Here is a 21,978-nt window from a genome sequence, read left to right on the forward strand (position 1 = left end):
GACCTAACCAGTTGCTATTTTCCTTGGAGCAAGTCAGTTGCTCTCTTCTGTGGTCCTTTCAGTTCACATCATAATTTGGCTTCCTTGATTTTCTTTGCAACTTTCTGTCTTCTAGCTATCTCACTGGAATAATTCAAACACCTTTGTTCCTTAGTAAGATTCTTTTTGGGCATTTTCTTTTCCATAACCTGTTGAAAGTCATATTTAGACCTGGGGCATGCAACAAGTAACTTTTAAAAATAGTTATTTGATTTTAAAATAGTTATTTGATTTTGCTGTGGCTTTTTTTCTTGACATGTCCTAGAAAACAGTTCCTAGTGGCTTTAAAAAGTGTTCCAAATATGACAGGACCATATCCATCATGGATATTGTGGTAGGGATGCTTGGGCTGGGCCGGAGTGACCCACTCGGGGCCCAGTGCCACAAGGAATAAAGGTTGTAACCTGGACTCTGGCTATGCTTTTCACTGAGTGCATAAAATAAGTTCGCCACACTGAGTTTCAAAACCAAACCAAGGCTCAGTTTAATTGGTGTGCATTAATTAAATCAAATTCATGTCAGATGGCAAAAATGAGCAATTCACAACAAAATAGATCTTGTGCCTTAAGGCTGCCAACAGTTCAAAATAAGAACCTATATTTTCAGGCTCTGGCAATCTTACAAACTTTTCCAAAACAGAAAATAAAACGTCAGGCTAAACAGAGATACTACCCCCTCTCTGTAAGGCTTCACTGCTACAATCCTTTATGGCACAGTTTGGAGAATGAGCAGTGCTGGGGAATACAGTTCTAACCCCAGAAAACAAACACTAAAACCCCACAGAGATATCAATTTGGAAAGTCCAGTTCAGGTTTTGTAACCACTTCCCTGGGTCACACAATGTCCAAGCAGAAAATCAGAAGGAAACATAAAAAGGCAAAACACAGGCTTTCCTTTTCTCTTGGTTACTTAGGTGCCAGCATAGCACTCTCATAAAGCAAACTAGTATTCTAACAAAAAAATACAGGAAACCTCACACCTGTTATACTGGAGTTATAATTCCATGAGGTCCTCTGCTTCCAGCTCTGATGGTGAACTACTTTGCCATTGCATGGGAATGTCTGCATAAGTTTCTTCCCCAGAACTCCTTGGCTCTGGGCTGACATCCTCCATTTCCCAGTGAGCAAGCTGGGGTGAGAGAGCATGAGGACTTCCTTCCTCTTTGCCTCGTCTCTCCTGCTATCAGGAGTAAAAGGGGCTGCCTTAACACGTCTCACCCCCTTAGCTAATACGCATCTATCAGGGGTTCTACCCTGCTCTTTCCTACTGGCACAGGGATAAACCTAGAAGCTCTAGGGATTTGTAGTTTTCTGTACTGTAATGTTTCTGGTTTAAACCTAGGTTCTGTGGAAGGAATGGGGACTTGCTGGGCACTTGGCACAGGGTTTCTATCACGCTGCGCGAGGTCATTGCCACAATATACATAAGAATAGCCTTAGTCCAGGTCACTAGTACCTGACAAAACCCAATCATGATTCCTCTTGAAATTTGTGTTCATTCATTTAAAAAAAGAGGGATCAAGGGCCAAGAGAAACTGAAAATTTATTTTTGGCATAAGTCCAGTAGCATTGGTACCATGACTCCAGGATATTGGGGATGTATTGACTGTTGGATACTGTGGACGTATTGACATTGGGAGTGCATCAGTCACCCTTGACATTGAACTTTTCCCGAGGAAGAGGGATCATTTGTCCCCGTCAGTGCTCAGGGACAAAGATGCTGGACTTGGACCAAGGCACCTTCGAAGCACGGTGCTTAGAGCAAGCATGTCAAACTCAAAGGCTGACACGGGCCAAATAAACAAGGTTTAAGTTTATGTGGGCCGCAAAAAAACAAAAACGCCATTTTTCATTCTTTGATAGCAGTTTTTGAGGAGCAGTTCATGAGAAAGTTTGAACATTGTATGGAGCATTTCTTTGCCCGGTGCAAAGTTGCAGGTTTGAGTACATTGACGCTGAGACTCGAGAAGATGCGACCGATACTTGAAATTCATTTACCACCTGCAGGATACTAAAGCCTCGAAAAGTACCAGTGTTATGCAGAGCACATCAGTGTTGATCTTCACCTTCCCTGCTGCACAGAAGATCCCTGGTGCCTTTATGCCACAGGCCCAGTTACTGAAGGCAGGCAGAGACTCGGATGTCTCCTGTGGAGTAATTTTGAGTCAGAATCTGATTGCTCCTGGGTATCTGAAGAAGCAGAGATGGTCTTGGAGGGGGGGAGGGTGTCCCCTCATCTCCCTTCAGATCCCTCCCCATCAGTAACATGAGAAACATAAGTCTCCCTCATACCATACATTTTTCTTCTATACTGCAAGTTTCGACTAGGATTCAACACGGTTTACAATAAGATTTTAGTGAACATGTACAGTGTTTAAAGTTTCGTGAGACAAAGTAGAAGGGTTCATGTTGCTAGTTCGAGGAGAAAAGGTGGGCTTTTAAACTGTTCCTGAAGATATAGTACAAGCAAATTTGTCAAAAGTGAAATGGGAGATTGTTCCATATTCTGGGTCCCTGGAACGCGAAGGTTGAGTTGTGCAGTTTTTTCCAGAGTATACGTGAAGGATGAGGAAAGTTCAGTTTGCATCGTTGTGGTCTTGAATTCAGGAAGAAACGTGTGACGGAGATATCTATGTTCAGTCCTTTAGAGTTATCGCCATGGATGGATTTATGGACCATGCATGCTGTATTTGTTGTATCCTCTATACTAGCTGTGTTATAAATAAGATGGGTATCTATATAAACTAAAACTAATTTAACTAAAGTATACTTAAAAGTACTTTTTAAAAATTTTGAGACTGATGACGATTTTGGTGCAGTCTGTGTGAAAATAAAATACACACAGCAGCACCGCCAAGGTCTGTGAGTGGTTGCCTTAAAGTACTATAATGTGAAGATTGTATCTGCTAAACCAGTGGTAGGGAACTCCAGTCCTCGAGAGCCGTATTCCAGTCGGGTTTTCAGGATTTCCCCAATGAATATGCATGAGATCTATTTGTATGCATTGCTTTCAATGCATATTCATTGGGGAAATCCTGAAAACCCGACTGGAATACGGCTCTCGAGGACCGGAGTTCCCTACCCCTGTGCTAAACAGATGATGGCAGCATGAGTTCCAGGATGAAACTGAAGACAGTCTGAGGACCAGGACAGATGTTCTTTGTGCTCGCCAGAAAAACTTCTTTCTTTGTCTCTGCAGTATTTCTTTTGTTTTGTTTTTGCTTTTCCTTTATAAAATAGAAGCATTTACTACTGTGACAGGAGGAGTGACCATGGAAACTGCAAGAGAGGGTAAAAAAATAGACTATAAGGTGGGAAAATTTCCAGCTAAAAGAGGACACATCATTATCAGACCCATCATAAAAGACAAAAAAAGTGGCACTTCTTCTCAACCTCACAACTACAGACCCATTGCACTAATCCCACTTTTCATAAAACTGATGGAGGGAGAAGTACAGATTCAGTTGATGAAACACATGGAACACTTTCAACTACTTCAACACCTCCCAATCAGGCTTCTGACAGTCATTCAATACTGAGACAGCAATTGCATCACTTATCACTGATCTATATAATCTACTAAGCAAGGGTCTAAACACGCTTATCCTCCAACTGGACCTCAGTGGTGCTTTAGACCTTGTGGATCATGACCTGCTGCAATCCAAAAGCCTAGATGCTTTTGGACTGTCAGGAAATGTACTGAACTAGTTCAAGGGCTTCCTGAAATCTCGCAGCTGCCATGTCAAGATTGGGGACACAGTAGAGAATTGACCAGCAACTGTGGTGTCCCACAAGGTTCCTCATTATCATCCTTGCTCTTCAGCGTCTACCTTGCTTCCCTAGGAGAACAACTCTGTAGTCTAAACATCTCCCATTACTTCTACGCTGATGACATTACAATTGTTCTCCCTGAGACATGCCTGATGCCCACAGAAATACACAGAATAGACACCATCCTGTCTACAATAGAAAACTGGATATTCCACTTCAAATTAAAACTGAACACCGAGAAAACAAAATTCTTCTTAGCCACATCCACCAATTCTTCAATAAACTCTATAAGCTTAAGGAGAATCAACTTCCCCATCTCTACCAGAATCAGAATCCTGGGCGTGCATCTAGATAGACAACTGTCTATGTCTGCCCAAGTCAACCATGTCGCATGCAAAGGATTCAACATACTCTGGAAACTCAGATCCATCAGAATATACTTTGACCAGGCACCTTTCAAACTCCTAGTCCAAACACTAGTCCTAAGCATCCTAGATTACTGCAACATTATCTACCTAGCAGGACTACACAAACACTTCCAGAAACTAAGCGTCATCCAAAACACCGCAGTAAGGCTCATATTCAACCTGAAAAAAATTAAATCATATCGCACCTTTTTACCAAAGACTTCATTGGCTGAAAATTGAGAGCCAGGTTTGGATGTCTCTTCTACAAAGCTCTGTATGGTCTACTGCCCAACTACCTCACCAATCGGTTCACATTCGCCAGACCTGGACGATCTACTCGACCTCAATTATTCTTCGCCTTCCCCTCAATTAAAGGATGAACTCATAAGAGATTCAACAACCTTACCAAGCAGCCTCTAAAGATCCCAAATGGAGCCAACTGGTCAGAACATCAACCTCTTACATACACTTCAGAAAGCTCCTAAAAATGCTCTTCTTCCCCAAACAGGATGACCCATCTTTTTAAAGCAGCCACGTGATCCTCGATCCATACCTTCACTTCCCACTACTGTTTGGGGCATCATTCCAGCAGGGATAGTCAGTTTGGACAATTGGTTTTGCAAAATTTGTTTTCTTCCTAAATGCCAATTCTCTCTCCAACCTTTTCAGTTCGCCAGGTTCATGGTTTTTAACTGTAAACCCTCTTCCTAGAGGCATGATCCTGGCAGTCTGGGAGTCTCATATGTGAGAATATACAGTATAACTACTTGTCTTCGGAGAAAGCAAAGTTACTTACCATTTTTTTTCGGTCTATAAGACGTACCTGACCATAAGACGCAGCTACGTGTACAGGAGGAAAAACCAAGAAAAAATGCCAGCTCCTGCTGGACAGCTGCCTCTTTTGTTGCTGCAGAGTGGCGAATAAGGCAGGAGTGCGAGCTTTTCGCTTCCTGCCTGGTCCTGCACCGCTCCGTGAATGGCTGCCGTCAGTTCTCGTGATTTTTCACCCACTTTTTTTTTATGGGGGGGAAGTACATCTTATGGAGAGAAAAATACAGTACCTATAGCAAATGTTCTCCAAGAACAGCAGGTATATATTCTTATAACCCGCCCACTTCCCCTAGTTGGCTTCTTAGCTTTCTTACTGAAATGCAGGTCCCATGAGCCGATGTCATGCGGGAAGGCACCAGTATGCATATAGTATGGGCAGTGCTAAATTTTAAAGTGACAGTACACTTTTTGACTGTCCCTACCAGGTTCCAGTTTCTCACCCATATGTGAGAATACATACCTGCTGTCCTTGGAGAATATGTGAGTAATTGCTTTCTGTGTAGGCCATATATTTTGTGATGCCTCAATTATCCACTGGTCTTGACAAGAAAAATAAATCAAGTATGAAACCAAAAGGAGGATGAGTTGAGAAGGCCTAGCATGTATTTTGAAGATTTCAATAATGCTCTATTGTAACAGTGTGCTGCTGTAAAATTTTATCTATATATTGTCAAGTGTATGCTTAGAAATTGTGGAACAGAATGAATTAGTGAATAGTAAAAAGTTTTAAATTTCTTTTACATTTTTTCTTGTTCTGTAGCTGTCGTGTTTGTTATTGATAGCAGTCACAGAGACAGGGTCACTGAAGCACACAGTGAACTTGCAAAGTTATTAACAGAGAAGGAACTGCGAGATGCATTATTGCTGATCTTTGCCAACAAACAGGTATAGTATTTTTGGTAATCTTCGCATGCTGTAAATGCAAGCCATCCTGCTATGATACATTATTTTATATTATTGACTGAAAGATCTTCTGTGGCTATTTATGTATATTAGAGAATGATACAGGGACTATTTCTTGCTGCTAGCCATGGCTAACCCACAGGAACAGGGGGAAAAATTGTCCCTTTGCCACAGATACGGGAACAAGGCTTTTCACTGCCCTGCTGAGTGGTAAATGGCCTTGTCCCCGCAATGGATCTGCCGCAAGTCACCTCCCTTCCTACCCCTCCCGACCAGCAGACCCTCTCACAATTGCGAGTCCAGCAGCCCTCCATCCCTCCCTCCCTCCCTCCCTATTGTGGGTCCAGCAGCCCCCCACCCTCTCATCCTCTCTTGTTCGCCATCGCAGGTCAAAACTGGCAAAAAACAAAACCCCAAACAAACCTGCGACTCCTCTGGGTCGGCCCCTTTGGGCCTCATGGCGTGGGCCTACCAGCCTCTTAGAAGCTTGGTGGAAGAAGAGGCAATATTGCACACAGGGTTGCTCTAGGAGGTGTTTGACTCATGGGAAGGGGGCTAGAGGAAGGGGAGAGAGGTGCAGGACCTGCAGGGAGGAAGAGAGAGAAGGGAAGGGAGAGAGAAAATCAGAACCAAATGGATGAAGGAAGAGTGAGTGAAATATTGAACATAGCAGAGGGAGGGAGGAAAGAGAGAGTAAGAGACTCACATTGGTGTAAAGGAGTAAGAGGGGAGAATCTGGACATAGGGAGATATATAAAAACAGGGGAGATGGTGGGCATGGATGGGAGCATAGGAACAGGGACAAAAAGGGGAATGCTGCATGAGGGTGATATATGGACACGGGTAATGCTAGACATGAGAGGGTATATGGACACAGAGAGAAGATGGTTAGACATGGGGAGAATAAGAATGCAGAAGGAAGATGCTGGACTGGGTGGGGGGGGCATAGGGATATAGAGGAGTGATACTGTACACAGGGGAAGGGGATCATAGAATGTTGAGATGATGAAGGCAGGGAGATGGGCACAGGGGAAATACTAGAAAAGGATGTATAGGAGACAGAGAAGGGAGATGCTGAACATGGGGAACAATACATACATAGAGATAGAAGATGGATAGTGAGCATAGAGAAAGAAGAAATGTCAAATGTTAGGAGACCCTGGCAAGAAAACAGAGACCAACACCTGAGACCAACATGATTTGAAGAATAAAATGACAAGATGACAAAAGGTAGGAAAAAATAATTTTATTTTTTGTAATTAGAATATATTGGATTTGAAATAGGTATCCTGCTAGAGCTGGTGTTAGACATAACTGGGGACCGCAAAACCCAGGCCATGCTTTTTCCAGCTGGCTTAGGGCTCTCTCTGACCAGGGGGCAGTTGCCTTAGTTGTACCCCCCTAACACTATTCCTGTCATGTGTGACTGCGGTATTCTGATAGCATGATTTTTCTATGTATCATTCTGTAGTAATTTGGCTTATTCAGTATTCTTAATAGTGGAGTGGATATTTGTGAAGGGGAGGGGAGAAGGGTTTTTTGTTGATCCTTGCTGTATATTACTTGTGTTTATAAAATGACAGTTGTACAGAATATTGTTTCTTAAGTTCAATATGAATCATAACTATTCGAGGCTTGTACAGATGGGATCAGACGGTTTGCGGACTGAGTTTGTGGGGACGGGGCAGGGGCAGGAACAAGGACTGAACTCGCGGGGACAGGGACACCTTTTTTCCTCATGTCATTCTCTAATGTATATATTGATGTTCTATATGTACAGCTTGAAATATGAGGTAGAAAGGTAAGAAATAAGTTATATTTTTCCTTCTATCCTTCAGGTTTTGCTCTGCCCCATGTTTTTCACTTTTTCAAGTTATATCAATTGACCAAAAAAGACAGAAGGCAAAACTAAGTGGTTGATAGTCAAAGTGATTTAACTGGCCATAAATGGCTTCTGCTTGTTAAGTTGTTTGATCAGGGATAACTGCTCATTTTCAGTAGCACTTAACTGGTTAGCGCCTGATTCAAAACTGGCTATTTTGGGGATATTTTGGGTGTGGGGGTCAGCACTTGGCCAGGTAATTTCCAGTGTTCAGCACTTAACTGGCCAGTATAACCTCATGAAAGTCAGTCATATATTTATGCGGTTTGCCATAGCCAGTTAAGTGCTGGCCACATATGGTGAGGGGCTGGAGGGAAGAGATTGGGTGTTGGAGGGAAGAGAGAGACACTGGACTTGGAGACTGGAGCTAGAGGGAAAGTGAGAGAGGGTGCTGGACCTTTGGGGGGAGAGGCTGGACTTGCAGGGAGGAGGAGAAAGAAGGGAAGGTACAGAGATGGAAGATAGATGGTGATCACAGAGAAAGAAGGAAATGTCAAATGGGCAGGAGAACTTGCCAAGTGAGTTAACAGAAGACAAATATAAACCATAGCTTGGGACCAACATGATTTGAATAGTAAAATGAGCAGACAACAAAAGGTAGAAAAAATAATTTTATTTTCTAATTTGTGATTACATCATATTTGAAATGTGTATCCTGCCAGAGCTGGTGTTAGCAAGCGCAAGCTAGAACTTAACAGTGATTATTTTGTTTACACTTGACAGGTGTGTGGTTGGAGAGTGCAAAGGGGGGTGGGGTGGGTAAAGAGGCTGCAAAATAAACCTGCCAGCTAATTTTAAAGCAATGTCATAGAAAGTAAATTGAATCAAAAAATTAATTCAACTGGCAAAATTGAATCGTAATCTTTATTCCTGAATCAGACAGCGGTACCATCTGTGGTTTCTTTCCAGATGCCATTGACCTGGATAGCGGGGGCACATCAAAGTTTGCGTTGGTGGCCTCAGTCAGAGTCATTGTCAAAAGGCTTGCCTTTCAACATATCCTATTGGGTAATCCTGATGACATATCAGTTTTTATGGCTAGGGGGTTTGTTGAGAGGGTCATCTAGTTCAGGGTTGATGGTTGCCCTTTCAGAGGAAGTGGTCTATCAACAGATTGGAGCTACGAGCCATTCGTGTAGTACTGCAGACATTGGAGAACATCCTGGAAGTGAAGAGGCCTGGTTTGGGGCACACTACCCTGATCAAAGGGTCTTATATACATGCAAACACATTTAAAACTTTGAAAAAGTCAGAATGATAAACAAAAGACCAGGAAACCGATATATAGCATAGGAAAAGGGGAATTCACTATTTGTGTGAGGTGTTAGGTGGGGCAGAATTATAGAGGAAATCAGGTATACATAATACATACATAGAGGTATTAAGAACTCCATCTTGTATTAATGACTCCATCTTAATTTTCTGTCTGTTCTTTGTTCTCTGTGAGTCTTCCCGCCTTGAACCTCGTGGTTCTAATTAATACCAGACTTATTAATCTGGCTTGTGGAAGATATAGGGTTTCATATTTTCGAATACAGATAGTTATATGTATTAAATAAGAACATAAGAATGAAATATGTTGTGTGGATCTATGGATGGAAGGGCCCCCCGAATGTGAATATGTGGTATGAATGATCTGTGAGAGAATGATTTGTATTTAATTTCAAATGTTTTATATAAGATATAAGAAACTAAAAGGGAGCCTAAGAGGCAACATCTGGAAATAGTTAGAGCCAGAGATACTGTACCAGTCTTTCAGAGCAGGAAAGGTCAGCTAGTTTGATCTCCAGCATAGGAGGGAGGGGGAGTAGGCCTCCTCCTTCTTCTGGTGCTGACAGGGACACAAATTTATCAACAGATTCTGAAAGCAGAAATGCAGGCTGACTTTAACAAACAAGCTGTTTTGGATTTAAAGTGTTCTTTGGATATGTTATAATGTTTTTATGCATATTTAGAAAGTAATGTAAACAAAAATATGATTTGTGAAACTTTTATTTTGATGTCAAAAGGAAGTGCTTTGTTTAAACCTAAGGACAGCTTCTATTAGCCAATTGGCTGACAAGTGTGATGTCATACTGCCTTGTGAAAAATATAAAAGAAACGGACCAGTATAGACCCAGAGAGACCATCAGGAAAGGTGCAAATTTCACACCTGATCGGACTCTATCACACATATGATTTCTGAGACGTGTAAGATTAACATTAATAAATAATAATATTGAACTGGTAATATATGTGTGTTTGCCATTATTCCTAAGCACCTAAGAGCGAGCTTGGCGCAGAGTGCAGCACACGTGCGCTAATCAGAAGGCAAAGTGGTTAGGTTTTTTGGGGGGGGAAATGCGGTGGCACATGTCAACAGGCAGGGAGGCACCAAGAGTGCCCTTTTGAGACTGGAGGCCCAGTTCTTGTTTTGCTGGGCATAAGTCTACCTACAAGCTCTATCAACAGCATGTGTAGCAGGAGTGGACACTGTGCAGGCCAACTATCTCAGCCGGCAGATCCTAGACACAGGGGAGTGATCTCTGTTCTGGAAGGCCTTCAACAGCATTGTGTGTCAATGGGGGCAACCAACATTCGATCTGATGGTGTCGGCAGCGAACAAAAAACCCTCTCGATTCTTCAGCCAAAGATTCGAGCTCAGAAGCACCAAAATGGACATTCTAGTACAACCTTGGCCAGAGAAAGGGCTGTTGTATATTTTTCCCCTGTGGTTCATGATAGGGAAGGTCATTTGAAGAATAATGATTCACCTGGTGTTGGTAATGGTTGTTCCAGATTGGCCACCTCAGCCATGGTTTTGTGGATCTTGTTTATCTACAGAGGGACAAGTGTCTTAAACTGCCACTTCATCCAACTCTTCTCTCGCAGGGTATAGTTGCCCTGTGGGATCTGGAATGCTTTCATCTTATTACATGGCTCTTGAGTGCGTAACCTTAATACAGAAGGGCTACTTGGAGGTGGTCATAGTTACTTTCCTAAGATCTAAGAGACCAATGATTATTGGGGCCTATACTAAGGCTTGGAAAATGTTTCAGCGCTGTTGTGCTAAGTGGAATGTTGAACCTTTTAAGGCTCACCCGTGGAACGGTGAATGGCCTTGTCCCCTGCAGTTAAGGGAGGGAACGCGCGTGGTCACCTATCGCGCTCCCTCCCTCCTTACTGCCGCCGAGTCTAAACATCTTCCTACTCTTTCCCTGCCCCTTACCTTCGTGGCTGCGATTTCTAAACTGCCTTCTTACAGCAGCCGGAGCGTTGAAGCTGCATGTGGCTGCCGTAAAGGTCATCTCTGACACAACCGGAAGTTGCATCAGAGACGACCTTTCCTGCAGCCATATGCATCTTCAACGCTCCGGCTGCTGTAAGAAGACAGTTTAGAAATCGCCAGCCACAAAGGTAAAGGGTAGGGAGATTTGTCGGCACAGTTGTCGGACCGGGCCTGTTGTCCGGGGTGGGGAGCGGGGGGGGGGGGGGGGCAGGGGGGCGCAGGTGCATGGCGGAAGCGGCTAAGAGGTGTTCTCGCTGCGGGGGGGGGGGGGGGGTGAAAGCACCACAAAGGTAAGGGGCAGGGAGGGAGGAAAGGGGTGGAGAGGAACGGACGCTGAAGGGAAATGGGTAAAACAGTGGGGAGAGGACGCTGAAGGGAGATGGGTAAGACAGAGTGGGGAGAAGACGCTGAAAGGAGATGGGGAAGACAGAGTGGGGAGAAGACGCTGAAAGAACATGGGGAAGACAAGGTGGGGAGAAGACGCTGAAAGGACATGGGAAAGACAGAGTGGGGAGAAGACGCTGAAAGGACATGGGGAAGAGAGTGGGGAGAAGAAGCTGAAGGGAAATGGGGAAGAGAGAATGGGGAGAAGATGCTGGCAGGGAAGAAGACAGAGATGCCAGACTATGGGGACCAATTTGGAGGGGGAGGGAGAAAGGAAGAGACACAGTAACAGAGCAAATGGAAGACTCAGAGAGAAAGAGAGACAGTGGATGGAAAGAATTGAATGAGAAGATGAGGAAAGCAGAAATCAGACAACAAAGGTAGAAAAAAAAATTCTATTTCTTTTCTTTTCTTTTTTTTGCTTTATGATAAAGTAGTATATTAGTTGTGTTGATAAAAATGTATAAACAAAGCCCTGCCAGCTGAACATCTCTTTCTCCAGTTCAGCAGCCAGACCTTTGATTTATAAGAAAGAAATAAGCTAAATATTGCAGTACTGAGGCTTGTATGGATGCTGCGGGGACGGTGACAGGGCGGTGAATGGGATAACAATGATGATGACGGGGCGGTGAAGGGGATGGCGGTGACGGTGACGGGGTGGTGAAGGGAATGGCGGTGACGGGGCAGGGAAGGGGACAGATTTTTTTTCCGTGTCATTCTCTAGTAAGTAATATGTATACCAAGTTTGGTTGAAATCTCCACACCACAGCACAGCTGCACTTCTTTATATACTGATGAATGACTGTGTGACATCATTCGCCAAGCTTCACACAATTGGTCAAAGCAACTCCATCTATATATTGTATATAAAATTGGATGTATCTGTGTGTGTGTGTCCCTTCCCACCCTCACAGTATTTTTTCCCAGATAGTAAGTAATATGCATGCCAAGTTTGGTTGAAATCTCTCCATGCGTTTCAGAGTAATGCTGGAACACACACACCCACCCATCCGATTTATATATATACACAGTCAATCCAGTGTGTTCTGACTGAAAAAAGGTTGAAAACTACTGCTGTAGAGGATGCTGTTACCCATGTTGGTTCCAATCTCAAAATGGCTGCCATGACATCCAATGGTAATCTCATGAGACTTCCACTGAGTCTTGGCAGCCATTTTGACTTAGGAAGATGGCATGGGCAAAAATGAGTGATGATCACTCCTGCCTCAGCTCTCCACTAGATCACCAGGACTATATGGTAGCCATAAGGGGGCCTATAGGTAGGTCTGGGAGGAGAGCTTTTTTGGTTTAGAGGTCAGTGGAGGAAGGACATTTCAGGGGAAGGGAAGGGAAAGAAAGGGGAGGTGAGGAATGTTGGAGCCTATGGAGAAGGGGAGAAATTCTTGAATATAAACCTGTTTAAATTCAAGATAACATTTTTCCTCTAAAAAAAGGAAATGTTATTTCTGTTTATATTCAGATGTGTGTATATATTTTTTAAATTTATTATTTTTGATTAATAATACAACTTATGAAGTACTGTTGATGATATATATATATTTTTATTAACCTTTATTTAACTCAGCTATCAGTGGTAATATAGAAAACTATTTTTATTTAGTGATTGAGTCTTGTGGCATAGTCAACACATTAATGTTACTACTGTTCACCATTGAGTTAGATTTTGCATGGAAAGGGATTACTGTATAAATCTGCCTTTTAGTTAAACTTATTACCAAATAGTTAAACATGTAAGCCTTAAGGATTTCTGAGATCCCTAATTTAGGCATATTAGGATCCGTCAGGCTAATGATATTTCTGAATTTTTTGCAGGATGTTGCTGGAGCACTCTCAGTAGAAGAAATGACCGAGTTGCTCAGTCTCCACAAGCTCTGTTGTGGGCGCAGCTGGTTTATTCAGGGCTGTGATGCTCGGAGTGGGATGGGACTCTATGAAGGACTAGACTGGCTCTCAAGGCAACTTGTGGCTGCTGGTGTCCTGGATGTAGCATGACTTTACAAGAAAGCTTAATCTAATGACTTTGTGACTGATTCCGTAACTGTTTGCACATAACAGATGGTTTAGACTTTGATGAAGTCTGAATTCTGAAAAATTAACATTTTACAGTATTTGAGGCCTGTATTTACAAGAAAGAAACATAATTTAAGTGTTAATTTCTACCTGTACAAAGGCTGCAGTTTATTACTGTTAGTTAACAAAGTTTGATAAAGAAGATTTTTAAATAAACAACTGTGTGGGATGGAGAAACTTTAAATAAACACAATTCAGTACATATAATTTATTCTCTGAAGAGACATTATGTAGTTATTTCTTAGTGTCCTGAGAAAAGATTCCTTCTTTCCTTAGAAAAAGAACTTTTTGATAAATGCAATTCATTTACATCTATTATGCTTTTTCAATATGATTTGAAGTGTCATCAGAAGCATCTGAGTGAGTTTGGTGACAGTTAATAAAATCTGCAATAGATGACCTATAAGTTTGTGGTACCCTAAAAGTGAACAGAAAAATCAGCAGGGACTAACTTGACTTTTTTGACCAGGTAGCCTTATACAGTACTTTGAAGTGCTAGGGAGCCTCAGCTTAGCCTCCTGTTTCTCAGGCTTGTTAAGGGGCTGCTTCTGTTTCTCTTGGAGAGTGTTGTTAACTAATTGGATGGCAGCACTGAAACAGGCCATATTTTTTGTGGGATAGTGTCACATTTGTTTTCTAGAATATAAGAAGAGCATGTAGTGAGGAAAGGATTGGAGCTTCCCTATTAGATCCTACTTTGGGAAGATCTGAAGTACCAATCCAAGGAGACCATTTATTTTGGGGAGACATGAATTCATATTTGGATGATCAGGGAGTTACTTTGCCATTTTATTCTGGTGAGGAAACAGAAGTGGGTAAATATGTCTTCAAATGAAAAAATATACAAAATTGTCTGAGGAAAGATTTAGAAATTCCCATTGAAAACTGAATTATCACAGCCAGGAGTTTATATGTGCTTCCCCGGTTTAAATAAACAAGCTTCAGAATGATAAAGGCCAAGGCTTGGGTTTTTCTCTTGTAATTCTTGTAAATACAGGCCTTAGAGAATGTCAGAGGTGGACTAAGTACGTAGCTTGCACTACTGGGAGAAAAGAAAATATAGAATGTTTACATCAGTTTGTCATCTGCTGTTTAAAACAAAAAGTTATAGTTGACTATCACTTTATTTTTAGCATGCTATTTTAATGTGGTGTTGGTTGTCTTATTCTGAAAGCATGATCCATTGTGTAATAACAATGTTGGATCACTATCTCAGTACTGTTTGTGTAGGAAGCTTTAAACTTAGTTTAATCTTATATCTTAAGAATAAAGGCCTCAACTCTGCAAAATTTCTGAGCTGCACAAATAGCTGAGTATCTTGAGACATGCAGTCAGTGTCTGGTTTGTTTGTACTGTGTTGCCCCCCCCCAAAAAAAAAGATATTTGGGGAGAGTAATGGACTCAGTTTTCATAATATTTGTTTGTGCATTGCTAAATTTTGCAGACTAGAGGGCCTTAATTTCTAATGCTTGAAAGGCAATGTATTCTTATTTAGCTGTGTAAGTTCTGTTTTACAAAACAGTATTTTACTTTTTTTTGCACCCTCAACATGTAAAGTCCACTTTGTGTGTTATGGCTTTGGAAGAAGCTTTGCTTTTTCAGTATAAAAGTAAAAATTTGTTCCTCTTATAGTATGCTTAAATAAGTAAAATGTCAGAAACTATTTAATACTTTATCCATTTAACATTCAAGTAACTGTGAAAAATAGATGTTGCACTTGATGAAATAAGAACCAATAGTTCATAAGTAAAATAGGGTTTATATGTGTAATTAACTGTATCATAGATGACTGCTTTGATAGTAAGCTGAAAGTGTTTCACTGTTTGTTTTTGGGTTTGAATTGTTAGGTGTTGTATCTATCTAATATAAGAAACATTTTCACTTTCTATGCTTAAAACTTTGAAAAAAAAACCCTTTTCTTGTGTGTTTATACCAAATGTGTACAAGTGACTGTAAAGTTACAGATTTGATTTTAAGTTATTACTAACTTGCATAATGCAAGACTGAACATTGAGGCTAGAGCAAAAAAGAGCTGGAAGCTAAAGGTGTATGTTATACCATTAAAAATGGGGACAAAGGAAAGTGGTAATTGCACTGTAAAAAAATGTGTGTGTGCTCGTTACATATTGTAATGAGAACATCAGAGTTTAGTAAAACATGTTAAAAAAAAAAAAATGTAGAGTAATGCAGAAGAGATTTTTTTTTGGTTTTCTATTAGTACAGTATATACTGTATTTTTTGCTCTATAAGACGCACCCACCTGTAGAGGAAAAACCAAGAAAAAAAAATTCTGAATCAAATGGTGTGCCCTGTCCCCCCTCTGGTGGTCTAGTGGTAGGCTGGTTCAGGGTACATGGCACGTCTAATGGCAGGCAGCCAGTCCCAAGCCAGTCAGCCAGCCAGACACCCCCCCCCGGTACCTTTTTTTTTTTTTTTTGTAAAATCTCTATTAGGCAAAACCATAATGCATACAAATACATCAGTAGGACTCTGGCAGAACCAGTGCTGAATACAACCAAATACAGAATAACAATAACAAGATGAAGTAAAGTTCAAGCATATTATACAGTCTCTGAATGCAAGGCATGCCCACTACAAAATTTTTGTTATGGCAAAATCGTACCCGTCCCCTGAGTACAACCCCTCCAGCAAAACAGAGAAAAGCAGCCTCCACGATCCACAAAACCCTCCCATCCAACCCCTGTACCTTTTTAAATCTCTCCCTCCCTACCTAGACAGCTGACATGATATTTTTATCATCCCCCCAGTACCTTTCTAAAACACCCCCACCCCCGCAAACACCCGCTGTCTGGCCCTGCGCTGCTTTCTGATTGGTTGCAGTCAGTTCTTACGGGACTCACGAGAAGGCAGCCATTCAGAAAGCAGCCCAGGGCCAGGCAGGAGAGCTGAAAGCTCATGCCTTACCTCCGTGCTCCTGGCCGGGAAACAGGAGGAGACAGCTAGCGAGGGAGGAATCGCGGACGTTTTTTAGTCAAAATTGGCACCTGAGGTGACCATCTTGGATTTTCTTCAAAATTTTTAAAAGTATATTTTTTGACTTAGAAGCTTCGTTTTTGCTCCAAACTTCACAGATGGCCACCTCAGGACAGGATGGCGGCCGGATTTGCAGCTGTGTATTCTGTGCACCGCGGGCCACGAGGGGGCTGAGACACGTGCAGATCCCACGCTCCCCTCCTTCTGAGAGGCTGTAACGCCCTTTAATTCCACCAGAGTTGTGATTGCTGCATCCAGGGCGCCTACACTGGGCGCAGATGGTGTTTTTGCGAAACGCAAGCGCAGTTCTGGGAAGTCTGCTAATCTTGTGAGATCTGAGATGCACAGAGCAGTTCCGGCCGCTGGTGCCTGTTTTTCCTCAGATTTTGTGGATCTGAGCTGTCTGGCTGTATGAAAGAAAAAAAAACCAAAAACGTAAAAAGGGGCTTTGCCTGTTTCTTCCGATCAGACTCCAGTACAACAGTCTCCACTTTCGGGTGCCAGCATGTCGATTTGTTCCTTTGCTGGGGTACCAGAAAGCAGGCTCGTCCCCGCCTTTGCTTCTACTTCGGTGCCTTTTCTGTTGCCTGTTTCTTCGGCAGAATCAGCAGATGTGGCTAACTTGGCAGATCTGGGTGATCTAATCTAATCTAATCTAAACCTTAAGTGATACACAGAACAATGGGTTCCGAGACCTTGCGGATTGCCAGGCGATGTGCCGGCTCTTCAAGACAGGCCGCTTGCCCGTCTTTATTTCTGGGTCACTGTGAACACGGAACCTGGTTTCAGAACATGCGGGTCAGGCAGAATAATCAGTTCTGAGCCTCCGCTGTCTGCCTTCTTTCTGGACAATGCGGTTTGGGCGGAAGTGCTGTTAGAGGTCTGGGAATCCCTGGAGGGTTCCCTTATCCTTGGACATGGCAAAGTTGTATCCCATGGCATCGACTTCAATTAGCATCTGGTCCCGCTGACGGTGGATTCAGCTGTGGCTCAGGTCGCTAAGCGTACCTCATTATCCTCCGATAGTGGGGTTGTCCTGCTGGATGTTCAGGACAGCAGAGTGCATTTTGTTTTCAAATGACTTTCTCTTTCTGCTACGGCAGAAGGGCGAGCTGCGGCGGCCACTTGTTTGTGGCCTGGGCATGTCTGAAATTTTTTTGTTTTTGACTGACGCACACTATGGCATCTTGACCTAAGCTGGGAGCTTCTTCAGTGTCTGCTCAACGAATGACTTGGATTCACCAGTGGTTGGGTGCTCCTTCAGCTAAAGGCTATGCTGAGCAGGTTCCCTTTTAAAGGGTTGTTCCTAGTTGGCCAGGGTTTGGATGACCTGATGGCAAGTGTGCAGGACTGTAAGCCTAAGGCGTTTCCTGGCTCTAGGCCTCATTCGACCAGGGGGACGGGCCAAATTTCATCCTTTCCGGAGAACCTCCCAGTACACCGGACCCCCTGCGGCTGGACAGTGTTTCGGAGCGTCCTACAGACTTTGCTTGTTGAAGTACAGTGCCCCAACAGCCTTCCAACTCTCGATCTTCTGTCCCTTCCAAGTGGACCTTATGATGCCAGGTATCTGGGGAGTCCCCCCCTGAATTAGGGGGCAGCTTTCGGCCTTTCTTACAGAATGGCTAAAGATAACCTTGGACCAGTGGGTCCTAGAGGTTCTCGGGGATGGTCTTCGACTGCACTTCTTCCGGCTGGTAATTCTTGTTCTCTCCCAAGGGAAATCTGGACAGGGCCAGCAAGGTGCGTGCTGCGGAATTAAAAAAAAAAAAGGTGCGTGCTATGGTGCGCCGGTTACTGGATCTGGCGGTCATAGAGCCAGTCCCACGGGACGACTTGAACTCCGGGAGATACTTGATTTACTTCATCGTGCTAAAGAAGGACTCTGAAGTATGCAGACCATTCTGGACCTGAAAGCTGTGAGCGCATTCTTGCGGGTTCTGCATTTCCGGATGGAAACGGTGCACTCTGACATAGCATAGATGGCACCTGGGGAGTTTTTGGTTTCCTTGGATCTCACAGAAGCGTTTCTCCACATCCTGATATTCCCAGATCATCGGAAGTTCCTGAGGTTTCATGTTCTTGGGAAGCATTTCCTGTTCGTGGCACTCCCTTTCGGTTTGGCATCAGCGCCCAGATCTTTTACCAAAGATCATGGTAGTGGTGGCTGCCCAGCTGCAATTTTTGGGTGTGCTCGTGCATCCGTACCTTGATGACTGGCTGATCAGAGCTCCCTCATGGGCACACGGCTGCTTGGCGGTTCGCCAAGTGGTGTCTTTGCTGGAACGGCTCTGATGGGTGATCAATCTGAAGAAGAGTCACCTCGAGCCGACCCAGGACTTGGAGTACCTGGGAATCTGGTTCCACATGGGTCTGAACTGGGTATTTCTTCCAGAATCAAAACAACTCAAACTTAGGAGTGCATTTCGGGACATGTTAGTGGTCCCAGCACCGAAGGCCTGGCAGTATCTGCAGGTGTTGGGTCTCCTGATGGCGACCATATATGTGATTCCTTAGGCGAGAGCCCACCTCCGTCCTCTTCAGTCATCCCTTCTGATGCGGTAGAATCCCTATAGAGATGCGCTGGGGCTGAAGCTGCCTTGGTTGGCAGCAGTATGATGCCTGGTCACTCTGACCAAAGGGCTTCCTCTGTGGGTCTTGGACTGGGTGACCCTGACTATGGATGCGAGTCTCTCTGGATGGGGAGCAGTTTCCATGTCTGTCCCGATCCAGGACCGTTGGACGCTGAGGGATAGCAGATGGTCGATCAATCGACTAAAGCTGCAAGCGATCCAGTTTGCTCTGCTGAGATTTCAAAGGATTGTCCACCGGAAGGCTGTCCGTGTGTTCTCGGACAATGCGACGGATGTTGCCTATGTCAACCGTCAAGGGGGAACAAGGAGTCCCATGATGGGCTTGGATGCTCTTTGCTTGGGTGGAGTGTCATCTCTTGGCTTTCTTGTGGACTGAATCTCATGCGGTCTCACCTGAGGAGATTTGTCGGGTGGCCACATGAGCTTCCCTTCATACTTTTTCCAGGTTTTACTGGCTTGATGTGGCAGCTAAGAGTGATGCGGCCTTTGGCTCTTCTATTCTGGCGGGAGGGGGTGGGGGCTCATCGGGGGCCCCCTGAGATTTGGAACTGCTTTGATATGTCCCACGAGTTCAGCTTCCAGAGGAATTGTACAAGAATGAAAGATTAGGTTTCTTACCTCTGCTAATCTTCTTATAAATCTCATCTGGAGGCTGAACTCCCGCCCATCTGTTTTGTCCGATTTGCAGGTCGCCTCTTAAGTAACTGGTAAACTGCATTTCTGTCTTTGACCAGCCTCACTAAGAATTACATGCGTATTTCCCTTTGTAAGATTTAAGGGGGGTTACCCCTTCTGATCTTCAGGCTGTGTCCAGGGCAGGATTAATTTGTTGAGGGCCCCTAGGCACACAAGTACACTGGGCGCCCTGCCCCCACCCCACCATGCCCCGAGTCCTACCCTGCCCCCATATATTTACCCATTTTCTTATTTACTTCTTTATTTCCACTTTATTTCTTTTATTTTAAAATTCAAAACAAACAACAAAGATTACCATACCAGTGCCAGTGTAAAATTTTTTTTTCTATGCAACCTCCAAACATCGCTGAACAAAACTCCTCTTCCTTCCTAGAGGAAGAGATCTTCAGCTGGCAGGGCTTTGGGAAGCCCACCAGTTTATATTTTGCATATGGGTAGGAGGCATGGGGCATGGCGGGAAGAAAATTTATGGACTAATACATTTTATTGGACTAATACATTTCTCACTTAGCTTTCAGAGGTTGAAACCTCTTTCTTCAGGTCAGTAAACTATACTGTTGTTACAGTATCCCTGTCCTGACCTGAGGAAAGGAGTTATGGTCTCTGAATTAGTAAAAAAATGTATTAAAATTAGTTCAATAAACAGTATCACTTATTTCCATTTTCTATTAATAAACGATTATCAATACAGCTACAATAATACCTTATCCTAAAGCAAAAATAAATAAATAAAACAAATATAAATTTTTTTCTACCTTTGTTGCCTGGTTTCTGCTTTCCTCATCTTCTCATCATTCTCTTCCTTCCATCCACTGTCTGCCCTCTCTCTGCCTCTTCCAGAAATTGTCTGCCTCTCCCTTCCATCTCTTTCTCCCTCCCCCCACATTGGTGTGGCATCCATTTTCTTCCCTTCCCTCCTCCAATGGTCTGGCATCTCTCTCCTCTCCTTCCCTCTCCCACACCCCTGTGGTCTGGCATTTCACTCTCTCTTCTCCTTTCCTCCTACTTCCATCAGCATCTGCTCCCTTTCTTTCCCTCCAACCCAATTCCATCTAGTATCCTTCCCCCTTATGTTTCTCTTCCCTTGCACACCAATTCCATCAGCTTCTGCCCCCCTTTCTCTCCCTCCATCACCTTTCCATACCATCCTTCTCACAACCCTTCCATACCATCCTGCCCCCTTTCTCTTCTTCCACTACCCTTCCATATCATCCTTTTCACATCATCCTTCTCACAACCCTTCCATACCACCCTGCCATGCTCCTTTCTCTCTCCCCCTCCAAACATTGCAGCTGCCATCTCTGTCCTCTGAGCTCCTTTGCAAAAGGCAGCCCGAAAGCAGAATTAGAACAGCTGATGGTAACAAGTTACCCCCCCCCCCCGCATCAATGGCAACGGGCCTCCCCCCTGCATCAACGGCAGCGCAGCTGGATCTGTTACAGGAAGGTCCCGTGATGACCGCGTCTGCTGGTCCATCCCCCTCCGACGTCACTTCTTCCGGAGCAAGTAAGTGACGTCGGAGGGGGATGGACCGGCAGATGCAGTCATCACGGGACCTTCCCGTAATAGAGCCAGCCGCATTGCCGTCGATGGGGGGAGGGGCCCATTACTGTTGTTGCTGAGAGGGGGCCGTTGCTGTTTTTAAAAATTGGCAAGGTGAGTCATCCTCCTTCAGCGGGCCCCCCTCACAGTTTCTGGCCCTAAGCACGTGCCTACTGGGCCTATTGATAAATCCGGCCCTGGCTGTGTTTGTGTTCCATAAAATTTCCTATGTTTTGCAGTTTTATAATGTTTGCATTCTATGTTTGATTACAGTTGGCCTTTTTTGGCCGTAGTTTTTAGTGTAATAATTTCTTGAGCAGAATTGACTGGTAGCGGGAGTTCCCATGGCCTCTCTTTCTTTTCTTCTGTTTCCTGTTGTCATAGATCTACTTGGCTTTTCTACTAACTGAGCATGACGGGAAGCTCTCGAGCAGGTAGCCCAAAGGGGAGGGAACAAGTTTGGTAACCCTGCAGCAGAAGCTATCAGACATACAAGAACCCATGAGTTCAGCCTCCAGAGGAGATTTACAAGAAGGAAGATTAGCAGAGGTAAGAAACTTCATTATCAGCACCACTT

The 21,978-nt window shown here is 43.8% G+C and overlaps 1 protein-coding gene across 5 annotated transcripts in view; it reads left to right on the plus strand.

Moving 5' to 3' along the window:
* The window catches only part of TRIM23 (tripartite motif containing 23), a 119,016-nt gene extending 103,266 nt beyond the window's left edge, over window positions 1–15,750 (plus strand). For 4 of the 5 annotated variants that reach the window (XM_033930190.1, XM_033930209.1, XM_033930200.1 and 1 more), the window contains 2 exons: window positions 5,808–5,932; window positions 13,318–13,497. In XM_033930190.1, coding sequence (XP_033786081.1) covers window positions 5,808–5,932; window positions 13,318–13,497 — 305 coding nt within the window. Of the gene's footprint in view, window positions 1–5,807; window positions 5,933–13,317 lie in introns of all 5 variants that reach the window. The other variant, XM_033930182.1, reaches the window with a different exon arrangement.
* Window positions 15,751–21,978: the final 6,228 nt, after the last annotated feature.

Source organism: Geotrypetes seraphini, chromosome 1, assembly GCF_902459505.1.
Source record: "Geotrypetes seraphini chromosome 1, aGeoSer1.1, whole genome shotgun sequence".
NCBI lineage: Eukaryota > Metazoa > Chordata > Amphibia > Gymnophiona > Dermophiidae > Geotrypetes > Geotrypetes seraphini.